The following is a 19,496-nucleotide window of genomic DNA, read 5'->3' on the forward strand; positions in this document are numbered from 1 at the left end:
TGATGGCACATTGTGTGCTGAGCTGGGCATTGTTGGTAAATGAATGCACACCAGGAACTGTGCTGGGTGGCCCGTGGCCCCACTCCCTGCTGCAAGGAATACCCCACAACGCAGTAGCCATTCACACACCCGCTTCAGTAGGCCAGGAGTTTGGGAGGGCTCATTGGTGAAGGCTCTACAGAAGAAATGGATGGGGGAAGAGGGGAAGTGAGACAAGAGAAGCAGGCCCTATGTGGAAGGGGCAGCGTGGAGGTAGGGTTGCCAGCCCTCCAGGATTGTCCTGGAGTTTCCAGGAATTCAAGATTAATTTTAAAATGAAAGAGACTCATGTGATGAAACCTCCAGGAATTGGTCCAACCAACAGTGGCAACCCTGGGTGGGGGAAGGAGCGGGGTCAGAGCTGCTGGGGGGTGGGAGGGTGGAGGCCCTGGGGGTGGTTCCCAAACCATACTGAGCCAGCAGGGCCACTGCCCCAGGAGCTGGGGGGTGGGCAGAGGCTGCTGTGGGTGAGGGTGGGGTCTCTTAGCCCCCTCCCCAAACACACCCCCACTTTGGGGGCAGTGGGGGCGGGGAGAGGGCGGGACCTGTAGTCCGGAAGTGACCGCTGAGGCGGGAAGTGGTGCGGGGAAAAGAACTACAACTCCCACAATGCCGCGCGGGGCGGCGTCCATAGCAACGGGCGAGCGGGACAGCGCGGGCCGGGCGCCATGGGGCAGGATTACTACGCGGTGCTGGAGCTCAACCGCAGCGCCAAGGACGCCGACATCAAACAAGCGTGAGCGGGGGTGGGGGGCGCGCCCGCCGGGTCCTGGGTGCCCCGAACAGCCGTGCCCTGCCCAGGGGGCACCTCCGCCAGGGGCCCGTCGGTGTCAGGGGTGTGTGAGTGTGCACCTCCATCATGGTGCCCATCTGTGTCAGGGGTGTGTGAGTGTGCACCTCCATCATGGTGCCCATCTGTGTCAGGCACGTGAGTGTGCACCTCCGCCCTGGGCCCATCTGTGTCCGGGGTGTGTGAGTGTGCACCTCTGCTATAGATGGTACCCATCCTGTGTCAAGGGCACACCAAGGTGCACATCTGCTAATGGTGCACATGAGTGTGCACATCAACCTCATGTGCACGTGTGTCCGTCTGTCTGGTGTCTCTATGCTCCATGCGTAGGTATTTCTCTACCACACCTCCATGCTGCATGGACACACACTTACTGTGCCATTATACAAGCAGATGTTTGGGTGTGTGTACAGACATGCAGGCACCTCGTGGGTTGGGGCTAATACCGCTGCACACTGCTCTGAAGGCGCTAGGTGGTAGTGTGTATCCCCCCTCTGTGTGTGTGCACAGCTGTATTGTCTGAAGTGTCCTGGTGCAGCAACGCACTGCTGTGAAGACTAGGAGCTTTGGGGAAAAGAAGTAATCCCCTTGCTTTGTGCGCACAGCTGTATAGCTGCATTGTGTTCACCTGCTGCTGTGATGGCAAGAGGAAGGGGCTGAGTCCCTCAGTTCGTGTGCATCTCTCTATTGGGTCCAGCGACTCTGTGTATTGTTGGGAAGGGCTTCACAGATTCCAAGGCCAGAAGCGACCATTGTGATCATCTAGTCTGACCTCCCGCGAAACAGGCCATGCGACTTCCCGGAATTAATTCCTGGTTGATAGAGCATACTGGGCTCAGAGCATCTGCATGCAGACATTGATCTCAGAGAGGCACACCCCAAAACACACAACACATCATCCATTGCTATTTGCAAGTGCAAATATCTGTGATGGCCTGAGGTGCTGGATCTGCTAAACAAAGGGGAATGCCAGGTGATATCTCGAACTGTGGGGCAACTCAAGAGAGGGCAGGAAATGGATCTGTCATTGGCTGATGTCTCTCACCTTGAAAAGCCCAATCCTGCAAGGATTTGGACCCAGATCTTCAATGGGATTTCGGTGTCTAACTCCCTTAGAAACCAGTGGGAATTAGATGCCTAAATACCTTTTAGGCTCTGTGCCTTGAGTGACCCGGTGACAGTACTGACATACCATCCACTCCCTCTGAATGTTCAGCACTTTGTAGGATCAGGCCACAAAGCAATGCAGAGAATTGCGTTTAGGTTCTACTGATTTCCCCAGCCGCAGCAGGGCAGACACCGAACCTTGGAGCCAGACCTTGCAATATGCAAGAGAGGAACTCAGTTTGAAAACACTAATGTAAGGCTTTACCTTCAAAGAAGGGCAGGATTGGGCCCTAATTGCATACCTCCATTCTGCTGGTGGTTTGGGATCTTAAACATTTGAAAAATGCACTTAGGTGAAAAGCGCTGTAGATGGCATGTCAGAACGGGATCTAACTGCGCCCACCATGGGGCTGGACCTCCCTGGCTTCTCTTTTGCAGCTACCGGAAACTAGCCTTGAAGAGCCATCCTTTAAAAAATAAAGAACCTTGGGCACCGGATAAATTCAGGCAGCTCGCAGAAGCCTACGAAGTGTTAAGTGATCGTAAGTAGGAACACGTTTCTCTTCCCACAGATAAATGTGCAGTTCAGGGATAAGGCCTGGAAAGTCATATCCAAGTACAGAGTTTACTTTCTGCAGGGGGATTTCATTAGGCACATCATATGGTCTGCTTTGCTGCCATGCTGGTTAGCTGGTGTATCCTCTGTCTGGTTATTAACGTCAGTTACTTAATTGTTTATGTATTGCATGCAGCACTGATCCCTGCTCCTGCAGTATGATCCAGGCTGGAGAACGTCTGTGTGTGTTTGGAGCCCCATTGACAATGCTAGCATGGGTGTAAGGGCCCACCTGTGCCAGTCAGATTGCAGGAGCAGGGACCAATGCAAAGCTGTGGCCAAGAGAACTAGCATGAGCCTTGGATGTATACGCAGGGGAATATTAAATAGAAGTAGGGAGGTTATATTACCTCTGTTTACAGCATCGGTGAGACTATTACTGGAAAACTGCCTCCAGTTCTGGTGTCCACACTTCAAAAAGGATGTTGAAAAATTGGAGAGGTGCAGAAAAGAACTATAAGAACAATTCACGGTCTGAAAAATCTGCCTTACAGTGAGAGTAAATACATTTTAATCTGTTTAGATTTATCAAAGAGAAGGTTAAGAGGTGACTTGATCATGGTCTATAATAGTGTCTCTTAACCATCCCAGACTACTGTACCCCTCTCAGGAGTCTGATTTGTCTTGTGTACCCCAAGTTTCACCTCACTTAACAACTACTTGCTTAGTTCAGTACTCAAAGTCAGACATAAAAATACAGAAGTGTCACAGTGCACTATTACTGAAAAGTTGCTGACTTTCTCATTTTTACCATAGAATTATAAAATAAACCAATTGGAATATAACTATTGTACTTACAGTTCAGTGTATAGTATATAGAGCAAGTCAATGTCTGCATGAAATTTTAGTTTGTACTGACTTCGCTAGTGCTTTTTATGCAGCCTGTGGTAAAACTAGGCAAACATGTAAATGAGTTGATGTACCCCCTGGAAGACATCTGCGTACCCCCAGGGTTCGTGTACCCCTGGTTGAGAACCACTGATCTATAAGTACGTACATGTGAAGAAAATATTTCTCTTTAATATAGCATAGATTCATAGATTATAAAAACCAGAGGGGACCACTGTGATCATCTAGTCGGCCTCTCTGTATAACACAAGTCCTTGGACTCCTTTGAATTAATTCCTGTTTGAACTGGACATATGTTTCAGAACAACACCCAATCTTGATTTTAAAATTTACAATGAAGGAGAATCCACCACAATGCACAGGCACAAGGAAATCTAATGGCTGAAAGTTGTAGTGCTCTTTCTCTCTGCTTCTGTTGGCAGATCGCACCTGTAGACATCTAAATCTGACTTTCCATACCCTGCCCCCTTTCTTCTTTGTGGCTTGCTGTATGTTTGTAATCTCTCTGGGGTCTCTCAAGAGTGTAAGGACTGGAGATAGAGAAGATCGTAGTCTTTGTAGGAATATAGGCCCACATCAGGCCTAAGCAAACTATGGTGTTAACTTGAGTTTGGATTTTAGCATGAGTGATAGGCCCGAAGCATGTAGAAGGATGAGTCGAAGAGAAACAAAAGTTGTTTGTGTTTAAACTTGTGGTGACACTTAAATATCAGTGTCATCTTGTGTAAAGTTTGGGTTGAGGTCACAGAAATAAAGAAAACTTGGATAATTGGGTACCAGGTGCTGTATATAATTGGTTTGTTTAATTTATTATTTAAAAATGTGTAGTTTAGTAGTTAGAAAGAAATATGGCCAAATGAGATAAGAAAACCTCGAAAAAAGAGGCCCAGTCATTAATCTTGTCTTGACTGGGGCAGAAGACATTGTTCAGCCCTAACTGCTTTATCTGTCCTTAGTTCAGGTCCAACACTACCTGTTTGTTACAGTGTATAAAAAAGCAAAGTTTTCTAGGGGTTCTTTGTCAGAGCTTTTCCTAACCCCTCTGGAGTCACGCTATGATGGCAACGTACCTCCCAGGTACCTGATCTTGTTGTGAGCATTTTGACCAGTGCTTGTAACTATGTTGGCATTGGGATATAGAATATAGGCATGTATATGCTTATGTTTGTATTTTGGATGTAACTAACACCAAGCGGCCTTTGGGACTAATAAAGGAATCCTTGTGTGGAAACTGAGTTGTGGGAAACCTTAATGAGCTTATTAGGAAAATGATTTGTAACCATCTTCTCTGCGGTTTCCATTCTGTGTATTGGATGACTGGCTGGGTAGGGACAGGAGGGCATCAGCCGCCTTCCCCTGGATCACTCAATGTATCACCTTCCCCAGCTGGAAGGATGCGCCTTTGAGATTGCTTCTAAGTATGAGACTCCTATAGGTAGTTGCTACTACACTGATGCAATAGCATCCTTTCTGCTACTTCAGCCTTTCTGCCGGCAAGGAGACTGCTTACTGACAGCTTTGGGTGACAGGTCCCAGGATCAAGCAAAGACCCGGGTCTAGAACTATATACTTTCATCTGACACACAAATGATCAAAGCATATGCACATCTACTGATGCCTCTTTCTTCCTTAGCTGTGAAGAGGGGCATCTATGATAAATTTGGAGAAGAGGGTCTCAAAGGAGGGATCCCCCTGGAATTTGGGAGTGAAAACCCCTGGTCTGTTGGCTATGTGTTTCACGGCAATGCTGAAAAAGTCTTCAAGGAGTTCTTTGGAGGTGATAATCCTTTTGCTGGTAGGTATAATTCCTTCCTGTGATGCTTCATGTTGTGTTTTTATGGTGAATGCCCCAAGCATAGTCTCTTCAACAGAACCAGCCCTGTGGTTGGCAGGAAGTAGGTTAAAGTTTTGTACAGTCATCTGGAAACCAGACCCTGCCTCTGTGCCTTTGCCACCATCAGCCCTCAGAACCCCAATTTGAGGATTGTTTCTCCTGCAATTGGCCTTGGTTTATGTGACCTGTCACCCCATCCCATGTCTCCATGGGAGCGTTGCTGGGCAGTGCTTTAAACCACACACATGGGACAGAACAGTCACTCCAGGCTGGGCTTGTAGCGTCTTCCCCTGAGCCCGTCACTTTCTCCTCTTGAAAATCCCCTGGCTCAAATAATGACAACTGCACCAGAACCTGGAGACCCAAAGAGCAGGCAGCCTCCACAGAGATTTTAATGCCATGCTGCAGTCAGCCACTAGGTGGTGCTGAAGAGTGCTACAAGCTGCCTCATCTATTTCTCCAGAGACTGGGACCATCAGTACTGAGACATTCCTAGCACCAGTTTACTCTGGACCCGTGTCCCTGGATATGTGGGGCACATTGTGCTCTGAGTGGAGCTCAGGACACTCACGAGATCTGATTGAAAGGTTTCTTCCCAATCTGGTCTCTTGGTGAAGTTTTCAAACTAATGAAAGGCTTAATATTGTAGACTGCAGGAGTGAATTTACACTCTGTTTGGGGAGATCACAGGATCAGGTCCCAAAGAACTTACAACAAACTGCCATGTTGGAAACAAGAAGGATGGTCTTAGGGGCATGGCACATGTCTGGCGATCAGGCGACCTAGGTTCTATCCCCTAGTCTGCCACTGACTCACTTGGCAGCCTTGGACAAGTTACTTAACTTCTTTATGGCTCAGTTTCTCTGTCTGTAAAATGGGGTTAATAATTATTAGTGTGCCACCTCATAGCGGGGTTGGGGGACTTACTTCATAAATGTCTTTGGTCCCTGGATGGAAGGCACTAGAGGAGAGCAAAGTCCAATTATTGATTTTACAGCGTAGGGGGTAGAATAGAAACGTCTAATGTTTATGTTTGGTTAAAAAAAGGGTGGGGGGGTTAGCAAACTCCCTCAAACAAAGGTAGTGACAACAACTTCAGGGATTCCCGGAGGAAAGCAGGAATTCCCTTAGCATGGTAATAAACATGTAATAAATAAATAATAATTCATGCTTTTCATGGTCAGAACATTTTGCAAACATTCACAAAGTTATCCCAGCTGGTAGAGCGGTGAGATCACCCCCATTTTACAAATGGGGAAACTGAGGCACAGGGAGGCCGTTTTGGAAATTGCCAAATTGCCATCAGTGTCTTGGAATGCCTCACTTGCTGGGTGGCTGATGTGAGCCACCTTGATCCTGATTTTGAGAGGCACCGAGCACCCTCAACAGCAGTTGAAATCAGCAAGAACTGGGCAGGGGGAAGGTTTGTGAGTGCCATGTTCAGCCCTGCATGTCATTGAAAAACTGAGACACTTCTGACCTAAGGTTCTTGCCAAGGACAGAGAGGGGAGTTAGTTTCAGAGCTGGGACTAGAACTCAGGAATGCCTGGCTCCCAGACCTATGCTCAGGCCACTAGCTCATGCCACTCTCAGCTGATGGTGTGATTGCATCTAACCTTTTTCTGGGTCATTGAACATAAGAAAGGCCATACTGAGTCAGATCAGTGGTCCATTTAGCCCAGTATCCTGTTGTCCGACAGTGGCGAATGCCAGAGCTTCCAAGGGAATGAACTGAACAGGGCAATCATCAAGTGACCCATTCCCTGTCATCCAGTCCCAGCCTCTGGAAGTCAGAGGCTTAGGGATACCCAGAGCATGGGGTTGCATCTGTGACCATCTTGACTAATAGACACTGATGGACTTATCCTCCAATAACTTCTCTAATTCTTTTTTGAACCCAGTTATAGTTTTGGCCTTCATGACATCCCCTGGCAAAGAGTTCTATAGGCTGACTGTGCGTTGTGTGAAGAAATACTTCCTTTTGTTTGTTTTAAACCTGCTGCCTATTAATTTCATTGGGTGACCCTTGGTTCTGGTGTTATGTGGAGGGGTAAATATCACTTCCTTATTCACTTTCTCCACACCCGTCATGAGTTTATAGACCTCTATCATATCCCCCTTTAATCCTCTCTTTTCCAAGCTGATCAGTGCCAGCCTGTTTAATCTGTCCTCATATAAAAGCTGTTCCATCCCCCTCTTATCATTTTTGTTGCCCTTCTCTGTCCCTTTTCCTTTTCTAATACATCTTTTTTGAGATGGGGCCACCAGAACTGCACACAGAATTCAAGATGCAGGCGCACTATGGATTTATATAGCGGCATTATGATATTTACTGTTTTATTATCTATCCCTTTCCTAATTGGTCCTAATATTCTGTTCGTTCTTTTGCTGCTGCACATGGAGCGGATGTTTTCAGAGAGCTATGCCCGATGACCCCCAGCTCTCTCTCTTGGGTGGTAGCAGCTAATTTAGACGCCACCATTTTATATGCACAGCTGGGATTCTGTTTTTCATTATGCACAGAGTTCTTTGCCCCAGATGGGTCTGAGGTGAACACGGCATTCGGGGGGCTGCGGGGAAAAGGGGTGGCGAAGCAGGACCCGCCAATTGAGCGAGATCTCTACCTGTCACTGGAGGACCTGTTCTACGGATGCACCAAGAAAATTAAGATTTCTCGCAGGGTAAGGAAAGATGGGGCCTGGATGAGAAGTGGCGAGAGGTGAGCCCGAATCAGTGGCGTTAGGAGCGGGACGGCCGCCCGAAGGGAGCCTGTCATGGAAGAGCTGTTCTTTCCCATTGGGCTGGGTTGTATGTTTCACTCACAGGGCATTGGAAGTTTCACTGAAATCCATGGATGTGACTGATCACTATATTCTGTGATAGCATCTCCCGAGTCCCAGCCGATGGGGAATGAACAGGAGTAGCCTGCTCCAAGGAGTGGGACAGGGTAATTGAGAAGAGCAGGGTGGGGTGAAAGCGCATGGCCCCAACCCCACTCAGTCTCCACGGCAAAGGTGCTCCTGCGGCTGTGCAGAGAGCAGCCAGGGATCCATCCATCCCTGCTCCGGCAGCGGCCTCTCTTTCATAGCCAGCCACAGCAGCAGCTCACAGGTGCTGTACAGAGCAACCAGGTCAGGCAGGGCTCCGCCAGCCAAAGTTTCCGTGCTCTCTCTGGTGCCGTGGGACCCCGCCCTGCTGCCGGAGCCCTTAGACAGCACTGAGCAGGGGGCAGGAAAAGCTCGGGCTTCCGTAGCGTTAACAACTCAGGTTTGGGTCTCTTTGCCTGCCTTGATCTTAGCTATGTGGCCTCTGCCGTCAGCAGGGCTCTGACGCCCCGGGTGGGTTGTGCTGGCACTCAGACTGCCAGACATGAACAAAAAACAGTCCCCAAACAGTAAGCCAAATATATAGGTCCAGTGACCCCATTGCTACCCCACTAAAGTCAGAGGGAAATTAAATGCAAATGTTAACCTCCCTGGCAGACTCCAGTGAGGTAGCACAGGGGTAACTGGGAGCTGCATTCGTCTCCACGCAGCCTGATTTTCCATCCCATTGTTCCCTCTGTGTGTTTTGCCCCTTTCCCCCACCCTTTGTCTGTCATGGGGCCCAATCTTGGTTGGTCCCTCAGCACTACTGAAATAACCATGATCCTCAGAGCTGCCTGGGGACAGCAGCTCTGCAATTCAAGCCAGAACTGATTTTGTTTCCTAAAGACAGTTGCCCACAAGGCTGGTGCAGTATCACTGGCATCCTAGCCAATCAAAGGCCCAGCTCTCCTAGATACAGACCAAACCCAACTGCCCCACTCAGCTGTTTCAAACCCCAGGTGATGAATGAAGACGGTCACACGTCCACCATCAGAGATAAGATCTTAACGATCGACGTGCAGCCCGGGTGGAAGCAGGGCACCAGGATTACCTTTCAGAAAGAAGGTGACCAGGTAAGTTCTCGAGAGACCGTCGCATGGCAAGATTTCACCAGTTCTGACAGGCTCATTCATTGTTTGCTGTAATGGGATCTTGTGTTTCTGTTGCACTTTCCAGCTGAAGATCTCAAAGTGTTTGATGGACACTAATCAACAAGCCACACAAAACATGCCTGAGTAATTATGCATATTGTGAGATGAGGCACAGAGAGGCTAAGGGGGAGATTTTCTACATTGCCTAAGGGATTTAGGAGCACAAGTCTTAGCTCTGACACGGACTCCTGCCATGGCCTTGAGCAAGTCACATAACTTCCCTGCCTCAGTTTCCCTGTCTGATAACTCTCCACTTCCTCTGCAGGGCATTGTGAGGATTAACTAGTTCAGGGGTGGGCAAACTGTAGGCCGGATCCGGCCCTTCAGAGCTTTGGATCTGGCCCATGGGATTGCCCCCTGTGACTCCACGGGCCCCGCACCGCTCTCAGCAGCGGCCATCCCTGCAGCCCCCAGACCCTTGCCTCCAGACACCGCCCCACACAGCTCCCATTGGCCGGGAACGGGGAACCGTGGACAATGGGTGCTTCGGGGGAGGTACCTGGAGGCGTGGCAAGACAGTGCACACAGAGCCCGCTGCCCCCCCTCCCTCGGGCCACAACGCTTCCTGGAGCGGCGCGGGGCTGGGGACAGGGCAGGCATGCAGGGAGCCTTAACTGGCCCCGGTGCGTACCGCTTCCACCCCGGAGCCTGAACCCCTTCTGCCCCCTGCCTGCACTGCGCACCCCTCCTGCACCCCAAGTCCCTGCCCTGAGCCCCTTTGTACACCCCACACCCCTCCTGCACCCCAGCCCCCTCATACACCCCGCACTCCTCCTCTGCCCCAATCCCTTGCCCTGAGCCCCTTCCTGCACACCGCACCCCCTCCCATACCCTGCACTCTCTCCCACACCCCAACCCCCTGCCCCGGCCCTGCATACAATTTCCCCACCCAGATGTGGCCTTCGGCCCAAAAAGTTTGCCTACCCCTGAACTAGTTAATGTTTGTAGAGTGCTTTGAAGATGGGGGCCTGATTCTCCACTGAGATCCAGGCCGGGGCTCTGCTCAGGCAGTGTCGAGGGCCTAGAATCCAATTGTACGTAGCCAGCCAGGCATTCCCCTGGCAATGGAGAATCATAGAAGTAAAACCGCTGGCAAAAAGCTGACGGAGGTGGCCCCTGCCCCTGGCACAAGAGAAAGGGGAGCCATTCCAGTGGGATAGATTAGAGCAGTCTCTTGGCTGCTGTCACTCCCACTGGGGTTGGGGCTGGCGCAGACCAGCCCTCAGGATCAGAGAGCCGTAACTGAGAATCAGGCCCCGGATATGCAGAACGTTAATATTGTCGGGTGAAATTCACTCTGTGCACAGGGCGAGCACCAGGCCGAGGCATCGCTTTACACCCTATTTGAGGGCTTAAGTGGGACTTAGCTGGCACATGTGACTTGTGCTGGCCCTCTGCACAGGGGTGAATTTCACACCCCAGGGAGAGCACGCAGCAGTGGTCAGTACCGAAGTTACACCCGAAAAGCTACATTAAAAGAACATTCTTAAGGTTGCAAAATCAAGCTATTAGCCAAGATGGTCAGTGATGCAATGCCATGCTCTGAGTGTCCCTAGCCTCTGTTGGCCAGAAGCTGGGAATGGGTGACAGGGAATGGATCACTTGATGATTACCTGTTCTGTTCACTCCCTCTGGGGCACCTGCCATTGGCCACTGTCGGTAGACAGGATACTGGGCTAGATGGACCTTGGTCTGACCCACTAGGGCCGTTCTTATGTTAAACACTCAGTAGCTCGTCAATTCCAGAGTTAAGGTTGCCTGTGCAAGAATATTCTTTCGGTGGCTCGAGTAATTGGCTTTTTGCTATATTTGTGATCCTTCATGTAACTAGTACAGGGGAAGTGACCAGTTCTCCTGTAGCTGAAGCGGTCGTCTTACTTTATGATATTTAGAAATATTTTAAAGAGTCCTGAAATAAGGGAAAACAAAAGGGTTCTTGTCTCACTTTGCTTTTTTGGGATGCACAGTGGAGGTTTGGGAGGGTTTTTTTTTAGGGCTGTCAGTTAATCACAGTTAACTCACGCGATTAGCTCAAAAATATCATTGTGATTAAAACAATTAATTGTGATTAATCGCACTATTAAACAACAGAATACCACTTGAAATTTATTAAATATTTTGGATGTTTTTCTACATTTTCAAATATATGAATTTCAGTTACAACACAGAATACAAAGTGCACAGTGCTCACTTTATATTATTTTTATTACAAATATTTGCACTGTAAAAATGATAAACAAAAGAAATAGTGTTTTTCAATTCACCTCATTCAAGTACTGTAGGGTGATCTCTTTATTGTGAAAGTGCAAGTTACAAATGTAGAATTTTTTTGTTGCATAACTGCACTCAAAAACAAAACAATGTAAAACTTTAGTGCCTACAAGTCCACTCAGTCCTACTTCTTGTTCAGCCAATTGCTCAGACAAACAAATGGTATTCTATTATTGTTTAACACCGAGATTATTCGTGAGTAATTTTTTTAATTGCTTGACAGACCTAGTTTTTTTCTATTTGTTTTTACCGCAAGAATCCCAGGAATGTAAAATCTGTTCTAGCAAGAGGACTCGCTGAAGGGCTCAGTGGGGACTTTCTTAACCTTTAATGGAGGGGGGAGTATTAGTCATAGAGCTTACGGCAGGCAGGGACCACCAGATCATCTAGTCTGACCTCCTACATCGCACAGGCCACCAATATCCCCCAATACCCACACGCTAACCCAACAACTGAAATGAGACCCAAGTATTCCAGCCCACTGGACTAAACTATGATGTGCCACAGGCAGAGAAGAGGAGGGACCGAGGTGCACCAAAGCCCAAGGCTCCTGCAATCGCAGGGAATTGATTAAATGAAATAATCCCAGGAAGTGACCCGCATACCACACTGCAGAGGAAGTTGAAAACCCCCCAAGGTCATTGCCAATCTGACCTGGGGGGAAATTATTTCCCAATCCCACATATGCCAATCAGACCCTCAGCATATGAGCAAGAACCAGCCAGCTGAGAACCTGGGGCTTTAACAAAGACAGCTTTTGTCCCAAATGTGTGTGAGATGTTTGGGTTTAAAAGGCATGAATAGAAACAAAGAAAAAGCATTTTAAACAATTTGATTAATATCCTTTCCCATTCTCAGTTGCTGAGGTTTCACTTCCTTGGAGTTGTGATGTCATGACCTTACTACTTCTATCTTCCAGGAAAAACAGCGTGCTAAGAATCTGAGCAGCCAGTGTAAAGGCAATCAGGGAAAACGTATTTTGTTAAAAAAAAAAAAAAAAACACACTTCCCAGGCCTTCTGGAGACATCAGAAAGAAGCAAAAAGAAAAAAGGCAAAGACCTGATTATCTTTCTCAGTAAACAGTGCCTGTCTCTGTTAGATACTGACTCATTTCCTGGTTTATTTCTTGTACTTTAGGGCCCAAACATTATCCCAGCTGATATTATCTTCATTGTACGAGAGAAACTGCACCCAAGGTTTAAAAGGGAGGATGACAACCTGCTCTATGTAGCCACCATCCCCCTAGGGAAGGTAAGGATGTTGATGATTTCACTAGGAAGGTGGTGAAGCACTAGAATGCGTTACCTAGGGAGGTGGTGGAATCTCCTTCCTTAGAGGTTTTTAAGGTCAGGCTTGACAAAGCCCTGGCTGGGATGATTTAGTTGGGGATTGGTCCTGCTTTGAGCAGGGGGTTGGACTAGATGACCTCCTGAGGTCTCTTCCAACCCTGATATTCTATGATTAGGGCACTTGGGGTCTGATCCAACTTGCATGCAGGAAAAGGAAGAGATGCACATTGACTTCAGTGGAGTTGGATGGTGTCTTCTCCTTTCTTACCTTCCCAAGAGGCAGCGAGGTTTTGCAGAAGGACAACAAATTGCATTGGGGGTGAAAGGAATCAGCAGTTTATGATTGGACCAAACAGAGTCTGGGCCGGCCAGTCAGACTGCTGGGAGGCTGCTGTTATTTATCATCTTCATCCTCAATATTTATGGATTAGCTGTTCTTGAATTAGCTGACTTCATCATTGGTCACTCCGGTGAGAACAGAAGAGCCAGGGGCCTGATTTTAATGCATTTGAGGTATGGAATTTTGCATCTGTAGATACTACCATCATGCCTGCAAATGCACCTACTCATCCCTCTGTGCACACAGTTACTTAGTGTGTGTCTGTCTGTGTGCACGCACATACCCCGTCATGATAACTGCGCGTGCCAGTTAGATGTGCAATGAGGGTGACCAGATGTCCCGATATTTAGTTGTTTGTCCCGTGTCCCGATCAATGTACACTCGGGACGCCATTTGTCCCGATGTTTTGGCTCGGGGCTGGAGGAGTACACTGGTGAGCGCTCACCTGGGGTCCCAGCAGTTCTTATTTGGGCAGCTCCCAGGAAACGGCGGGCAGCAGGACCCTGCGGCCCCTAGGCACAGGGGCGGCCAGGGGGTTCTCTGCGTGCTGCACCTACCACAAGCGCTGGCTCCATTGCGGCCAATGGGAGCTGCGGGCGCAGCTGCGGGAGTGCAGAACCGCCCCCCCCCCCCTGCTGACCCTGACCCTGACCCTGGGGCGCTGCATGCTACTTACGCCCCCAAGTAAGTCCCGCCCCCACAGCTTCCAGCCAATGGCAGCTGGAGCTAGTGCTTGTGGCAGGCACAGCACGTGGAGTGGAGACCCCGCTGACCTTAGGAGCCAGAGGAACCTGCCAGGTGCTTCCCAGTGGGTGGGAACCATCCCCCAGGTAAGCGGCTTGCAGCAGGGCTGCTGGCGGGGTCCGGGGCCACGCGCCCCCAATCCGCAGAGGGGCTGCAGCCGGAGCCAGGGCCCTGCGCCCCTGACCTGTGGCGGTGCTGCGCCCGGAGCTGGGGCAGTGCACCCCCAACCCGCAGCTTCCTCAGGCTTTGTATCCCCCTTCCCCCATGGCTCCAGTGGGGTGGGGGGGTGGGGTGAGCCTATGGCTGCCCCCTCCCCCCCAATGTGTCCCGCTATTTTGTTCTTGTCATCTGGTCACCCTATGTGCAATCACAAGTCTCAACTGTATGAAAATCCCAATAATTCAACATCTCCAGTATTTGTTATTTATTTAGTGCCCCAAAGTGTGCTAGGCTCTTTTCAGAACATAGACTTGGTCCTTGTCCTAAGACAGAAGTGGGCAAACTACAGCGGCCCGCGGGACCATCCTGCCTGGCCCTTGAGCTCCGGGCCAGGGAGGCTCGTCCCCGGCCCCTCCCCTGCTGTCCCCTCTCCCCCGCAGCCTCAACTCGCTGCGCCGCCAGCACCCCGGCCCGTCGCTCCTGCCGGGCAGCGCGGCGGCATGGCTGACTCTGGCAGGGCTGTGAGCTCCTGCTGCTCTGAACAGCATGGTAAGGGGGCAGGGAACGGGGGGGGGGAAGGGAGGGTTGGATAAGAGGCATGGGGTCCCAGGGGCAGTCAGGGGACAGGGGGCAGTTGGATGGGGTGGAGGTTCTGGGGGGGGGCAGTTAGGATGGGGAAGCAGGGGGGGTTGGATGGGGCGGAGGTTCTGGAGGGGGCAGTCAGTGGAAAGGGAGCAGGGGGCAGGGATAGGCGTGGGAGTCCCGGGGGGCCTGTCAGTGGGTGGGAGTGTGGATAGGGGTCGGGGCAGTCGGGCTGGGGAGCGGGGGGTTGGATAAGTGTGGGAGTCCCGGGGGGGGAGGGGAGTAGGCTGTCAGGGGTCGGGGGTGTGGATAGGGATCAGGGCAGTCAGGGGACAGGGAGTAGGGGGAGTTGGATAGGGGGTGAGATCCCAGGGGGTGGTTAGGGGCGGGGGGTCCCGGGAAGGGGCGGTCAGGGGACAAGGAGCAGGGGGGTTGGATGGGTCTGGGAGTTTTGAGGGGGGAAGTTAGGGGGCGGGAAGTGGGAAGGGGTGGATGGGGTGGGGGCCAGGCTGTTCGGGGAGGGACAGCCTTTTCTACAGTTTTGCAACCCTGATGTGGCCCTCAGGCCAAAAAGTTTGCCTACCCCTGTCCTAAGAGCTAACAATCAAATTGATTCTCTATTTATGGCTAATGCCTTTTGCTTCTGAATGGGCACTGCCACACCAACCCGAAACAGGGCACCTCACCAGTTTTGCAATGTCATACGTGGTAGGTGGAGGGAGAATTCCTTCCTGACCCCTTCCGTTGTCCATTCATACCCTGAAGCATGGGCTTAGGTGACCCTGATCTCCACTGACTGTACGATTACTGGTGGTGTATTGGTCATAATGTTACCCAGCTCTCTTAAAAATCCAGTTACAATGTCCTATGGATTGGTCAGTCTGCAACAAGCCAGAACAACAACACAAGGAGCAACTGTACTTCTACTGCACTGCCACGCAGTATCCAGTATGTATAAGGAAACAGGTCCTTACAGCTAAAATTCCACTGATGCTGGCAGGTGCTAGAGTTAGCTCAGACACTAACTATAATTTTTCCAAAAAGTTCCTTATTTAAAATCTCCACTGCTAGGTAGTTCTGAATGTGGTGTTCATTAATGACACAGGAGGCAATGTGGCCTAGTTTCAAGTACACTGGACCAGGACGCAGGAGCTTTGAGTTCTGTTCCCAGCCCTGCCACTGGTTTGTTGGGTGATCTTGAGCAAGTCACTTCACTTCTCTGTGCCTCGGTTTTCCAACTGTAAAATGGGGAGAATGACACTGCCCTTCTTTGTCAAGTGCTTTGAGAACTACAGCTGAAAAGCCCAGTGGAGGAGCTAGGGATTATTGTTAAGTCACAATGCTCTGTTCTTAAGGGCTCCACACTTGCTCTGGCCCCTTTGGGAAAAGCGTGTCCCTTCGTGCATTGCATTTCTCTTTGCTCACCAGGCCTCTGAAGGACAATGGCCTCACTACTCTCGTCTCCGTCCTCAGCAAAGGCGAGCGATTTCGAAATATCTTCAGCTTCTCTCCCCCTTGCTCTCAGGAATGGACTCAGGGGTACTTTGCCACTCTTCACACCAGACTCTCTGCTCTGGTCGATGTAGCTCGAGGGAGGGGGTGTGCAAAGGCGGGGTTAAGCCCCTCAGTTCTGGGTGGGTTGTGGCTCGATCTGATCCCCCCCAGCGTAATGTAGATCAGCTTGGGGGCTGCACAAATAGCTGGAGGCCACCCAGCGTTACAGCCACACACCCCTTTTCTCGTGGCAGAGGAGCCAGGCTGCTGGCTCGGCACGGTCCGAACTCAGAAGATCCCTCTCCACTGGGCTGAGCCTCTGGTGCCTGGAGGACTACTCAGGGTGTAAAGGCCCATCCGGAGTAGCCTTACCGAGGCTTCCATGGATCACAAATTATTCCGCCTGTGCCTGTTATTTGGAATAACAGAATCACAGGACCGACAAACATCTTTGCTCATTGCCTCGCTCTGTCTTTTGCAGGCTTTGATTGGCTGTACAGTGGATGTGAGAACCCTAGATGACAGGCTGCTTAATATTCCCATCAATGACATAGTCCAGTAAGTGCCGGAGCAGAGAGAGCCCCGTATGCAATCAGCGAGGCAAACTACCCTGCTCGCCCGGTGTCTGGAAAGGGTCTGTTCTCACAAGGGAAGGCGAGCTGTTCACTAGTGATTTGGGAGGCTCAAAGGAAAGCACCTCGAGACCGTCCAAGGGCGGGGGCTCAGTGCTCTCTGGGACTCAGGCCCCTTTAAGGGGTCTTTGATTGGGCACCCCAAATCACTAGTTGCTTTTGAAAGTCTTGGCCTGACTGTAAAAATGACCCCTTCGTAGTAAGCAGCTCTGCTCGTCCTGTGCCTGCAGAGCGACATCTAGTTACAGCACAACCACCACCAGGGTTACTGTTTTTTACTCCTGCCAGCCCTGCGGCGCCCACACAGCTCCAGGAGGGTGACCCGGTGCATTAACAGGACTTTTAGCTCAGAGCTGAATTCTGCCCACACTGGTACCCAGACACCTCCACTGCAGGCAGCTCGTTGCAGCCGCACAAACCCCTTGCCCTGGTGTCACTCAGGGCAGACTTTGGCTTTGCAGAACCGCTCTGCCCAATGGCAGTGCCTGAGCCAGAATGAACTCAGCTGGCCTTTCAGATGCCAGGGCAGTATTGGAGGAAAGCCAAGAGGAGTCACTGAGACAAAGTGAAGAGAGCCCCAAAGCCCATTTTTAGCATCATGCTTCAGAGAACAGCACGTTAAAGAAATAGTTACATGTGTTTTTCCAAGCTACATCCATCCCCCTTAGCAGGCTTGTTAGAGCCAGCTCCTGCCCTCCCAGGGAGCTGCACTGGTGCACCCGGAGGCACAATTTGCTCCTTAATAAAATTATCCCTCCCCTGCGCTCCAGCCAGGCGTGTGTTCTTACTGCAGCCTTAGGGAGGTTACTCCCTGTACCCTCCTGCATAACGCTGGCCTTTGCTTTTCTAGCCCCAAGTACTTCAAAATCGTGCCGGGGGAAGGGATGCCTCTGCCCAGTGACCCCACCCAGAAAGGGGATCTCATCATGTATTTTGATATCCGCTTTCCCGAAAGGCTCACACCAGCCAAGAAGCAGCTCCTGCGACAAGCACTCCTGACTTAAGGATGCTGTGAGTTCAGCTCCATGGGACCCAGGGGAATAAAGCTTTCTAGCTATTCGTACAGATTCGGTCACTGGGTGTATGTTGTTGGTGTTATAAATGGCTCCCCCACTGCATGGCGTCTTTGAAACAGTCCCTTTAATGACGGCAGGGAAGGGCAACGAAAGCAGCAGCTCGGGTTATTGACAAAACTGAGCTCTGTACTGGTTAAAGTTCAGCAGTACTTTTTATAGCAGCAGGGAACACTGCTGTCCTGGCCCCATGAAACTCCTCCCTGCATTTCAAGTGGAGGCTGATGTTCTTCACTTTGTCCTACACTGCAGGTTGTAGCTGCCCTCTTCCACCCCAGAGGTGGCTGCATTTCCATAGTGGCTGATGCAATGAGGAAAGCCTTTAGGGATGAAAGATGCTAGAAAAATGTAATTGATCAGCCTTGTGCAAAGTACAGTTGCATGTAGAGAAAGAAATGCCTTTCATTCCCCTGCTTGGGAACCCCACTGCCCATCCCTGTGTCTAATGCTGGCCTGAGCCCTGGAAATCCTCCCCACCACTGGCCTCCCTCTGTCCAGCACCAAACAATGGGTTGATTTCTCTTTGCTCAATTTCTATTCTGTCCAGCCTCCCCACCTGTGGCTCTTGGGCACCACTAGGGAGCTGCTAGGGGTCTTGTTTGGTGGGGTAGGGGGGCAGAGCAGACATTGGGGGGGGGGGGGGGAAGAGAGAGAGTTTCCACTTCCTCACAAATACTTAATGGCCATTTCTGCTGCTTGTAGGGGAAAGTAATGCTGCTTAATCCAGGCAATGGTGTTTTGCTGGGTCTCAGGCCAAAACTCAGTTGTATGTGTGTGGCTGTGGGGGGGGGGGTATATTCATGGGCCTTTGAATCAGTAGGAATTCTGTTTAGTGGTAATGGAAGGCTGATCTCCCCCTCCCTATACACCTCCCACTACTTCCATCCCCTGGGCCCTGCCAGGTAAAGGGGCAGTACTAAAGGGAGGACTACTAATGGAATAGGCAGAGGCACTGCCTGCCTCTCACCAGGAGAGGGTCAAAAGGGGGCAAAGTCAAAACTGATCAGAAGAAATGTTTCCCTGATCTGTAGTTAGACTGTGGAACTCACTGCCACAGGAAGTCACCAAGACCATGGTAGGATCACTTGCTATAGGAGATGTATAATCAATGATAACATGTAATCTTATGCTACAGGTTTAAGCCAGTTTCTGACTGGTAGGGAGCATTTGCTACTGGGTGGTTTTTAAACCTTCCTCTGAACCAGCTGCTGTTAGCCACTGTTGGAGCGAGCTGGGCCTCAGCTCTGATCTCGTTCCTGACTTCAGCTCCTGTCACTGCTGGATCATCCTTTGGGGCTGAATGGGAGGGGTTAGCCCGACAACGAGACCAACAGCCTCCCCTTCCAAATCGTAACCCCCCCCTTTGTGCCAAGAGAGGCAGGCTGGTTGGTAGCAAAAAGGGCTCAGTGGACCCAGTTGGTGATTTTAGGTGCCCAGATGGACACCCCCCTTCAAGGGGCCCCATTTCAGGAAGTGCTCTGGTCCAGCACCCAAAGCCAGAGGGCTGCAGGTGAAGGCCCATTCAGTTCAATGCACTCCTGAGCAAAGAGCAACAGCTCAATCTTCCCCTCCACAGCAAGTTCACACAAGGAGCAGGCAAGGAGTTTGACTCCAGCTTTATTTTAAGACACGAAGACGCAGCTGCTGTCCCATCACAA

At 50.5% G+C, this 19,496-nt stretch overlaps 1 protein-coding gene across 2 annotated transcripts; it reads left to right on the forward strand.

Annotated features, from left to right (window-relative positions):
* The first annotated feature begins 674 nt into the window (after positions 1-674).
* Positions 675-17,828, forward strand: DNAJB13 (DnaJ heat shock protein family (Hsp40) member B13). Of its 2 annotated transcripts, XM_034759194.1 has the most exons (8): positions 675-775; positions 2,375-2,478; positions 5,035-5,196; positions 7,759-7,916; positions 9,062-9,175; positions 12,663-12,776; positions 16,615-16,691; positions 17,616-17,828. In XM_034759194.1, the coding sequence occupies exons 1-8, from the start codon at positions 708-710 to the stop codon at positions 17,767-17,769; spliced, it is 951 nt and encodes a 316-aa protein (XP_034615085.1). In that variant the 5' UTR covers positions 675-707; the 3' UTR covers positions 17,770-17,828. The 2 variants fall into 2 exon arrangements, with proteins under 2 accessions (XP_034615085.1, XP_034615086.1); XM_034759195.1 differs by lacking the exon at positions 16,615-16,691 and having other exon boundaries at positions 17,616-17,765.
* The last annotated feature ends 1,668 nt before the right edge of the window (positions 17,829-19,496 follow it).

The sequence above is a fragment of the Trachemys scripta genome, chromosome 1, assembly GCF_013100865.1.
Source record: "Trachemys scripta elegans isolate TJP31775 chromosome 1, CAS_Tse_1.0, whole genome shotgun sequence".
NCBI lineage: Eukaryota > Metazoa > Chordata > Testudines > Emydidae > Trachemys > Trachemys scripta.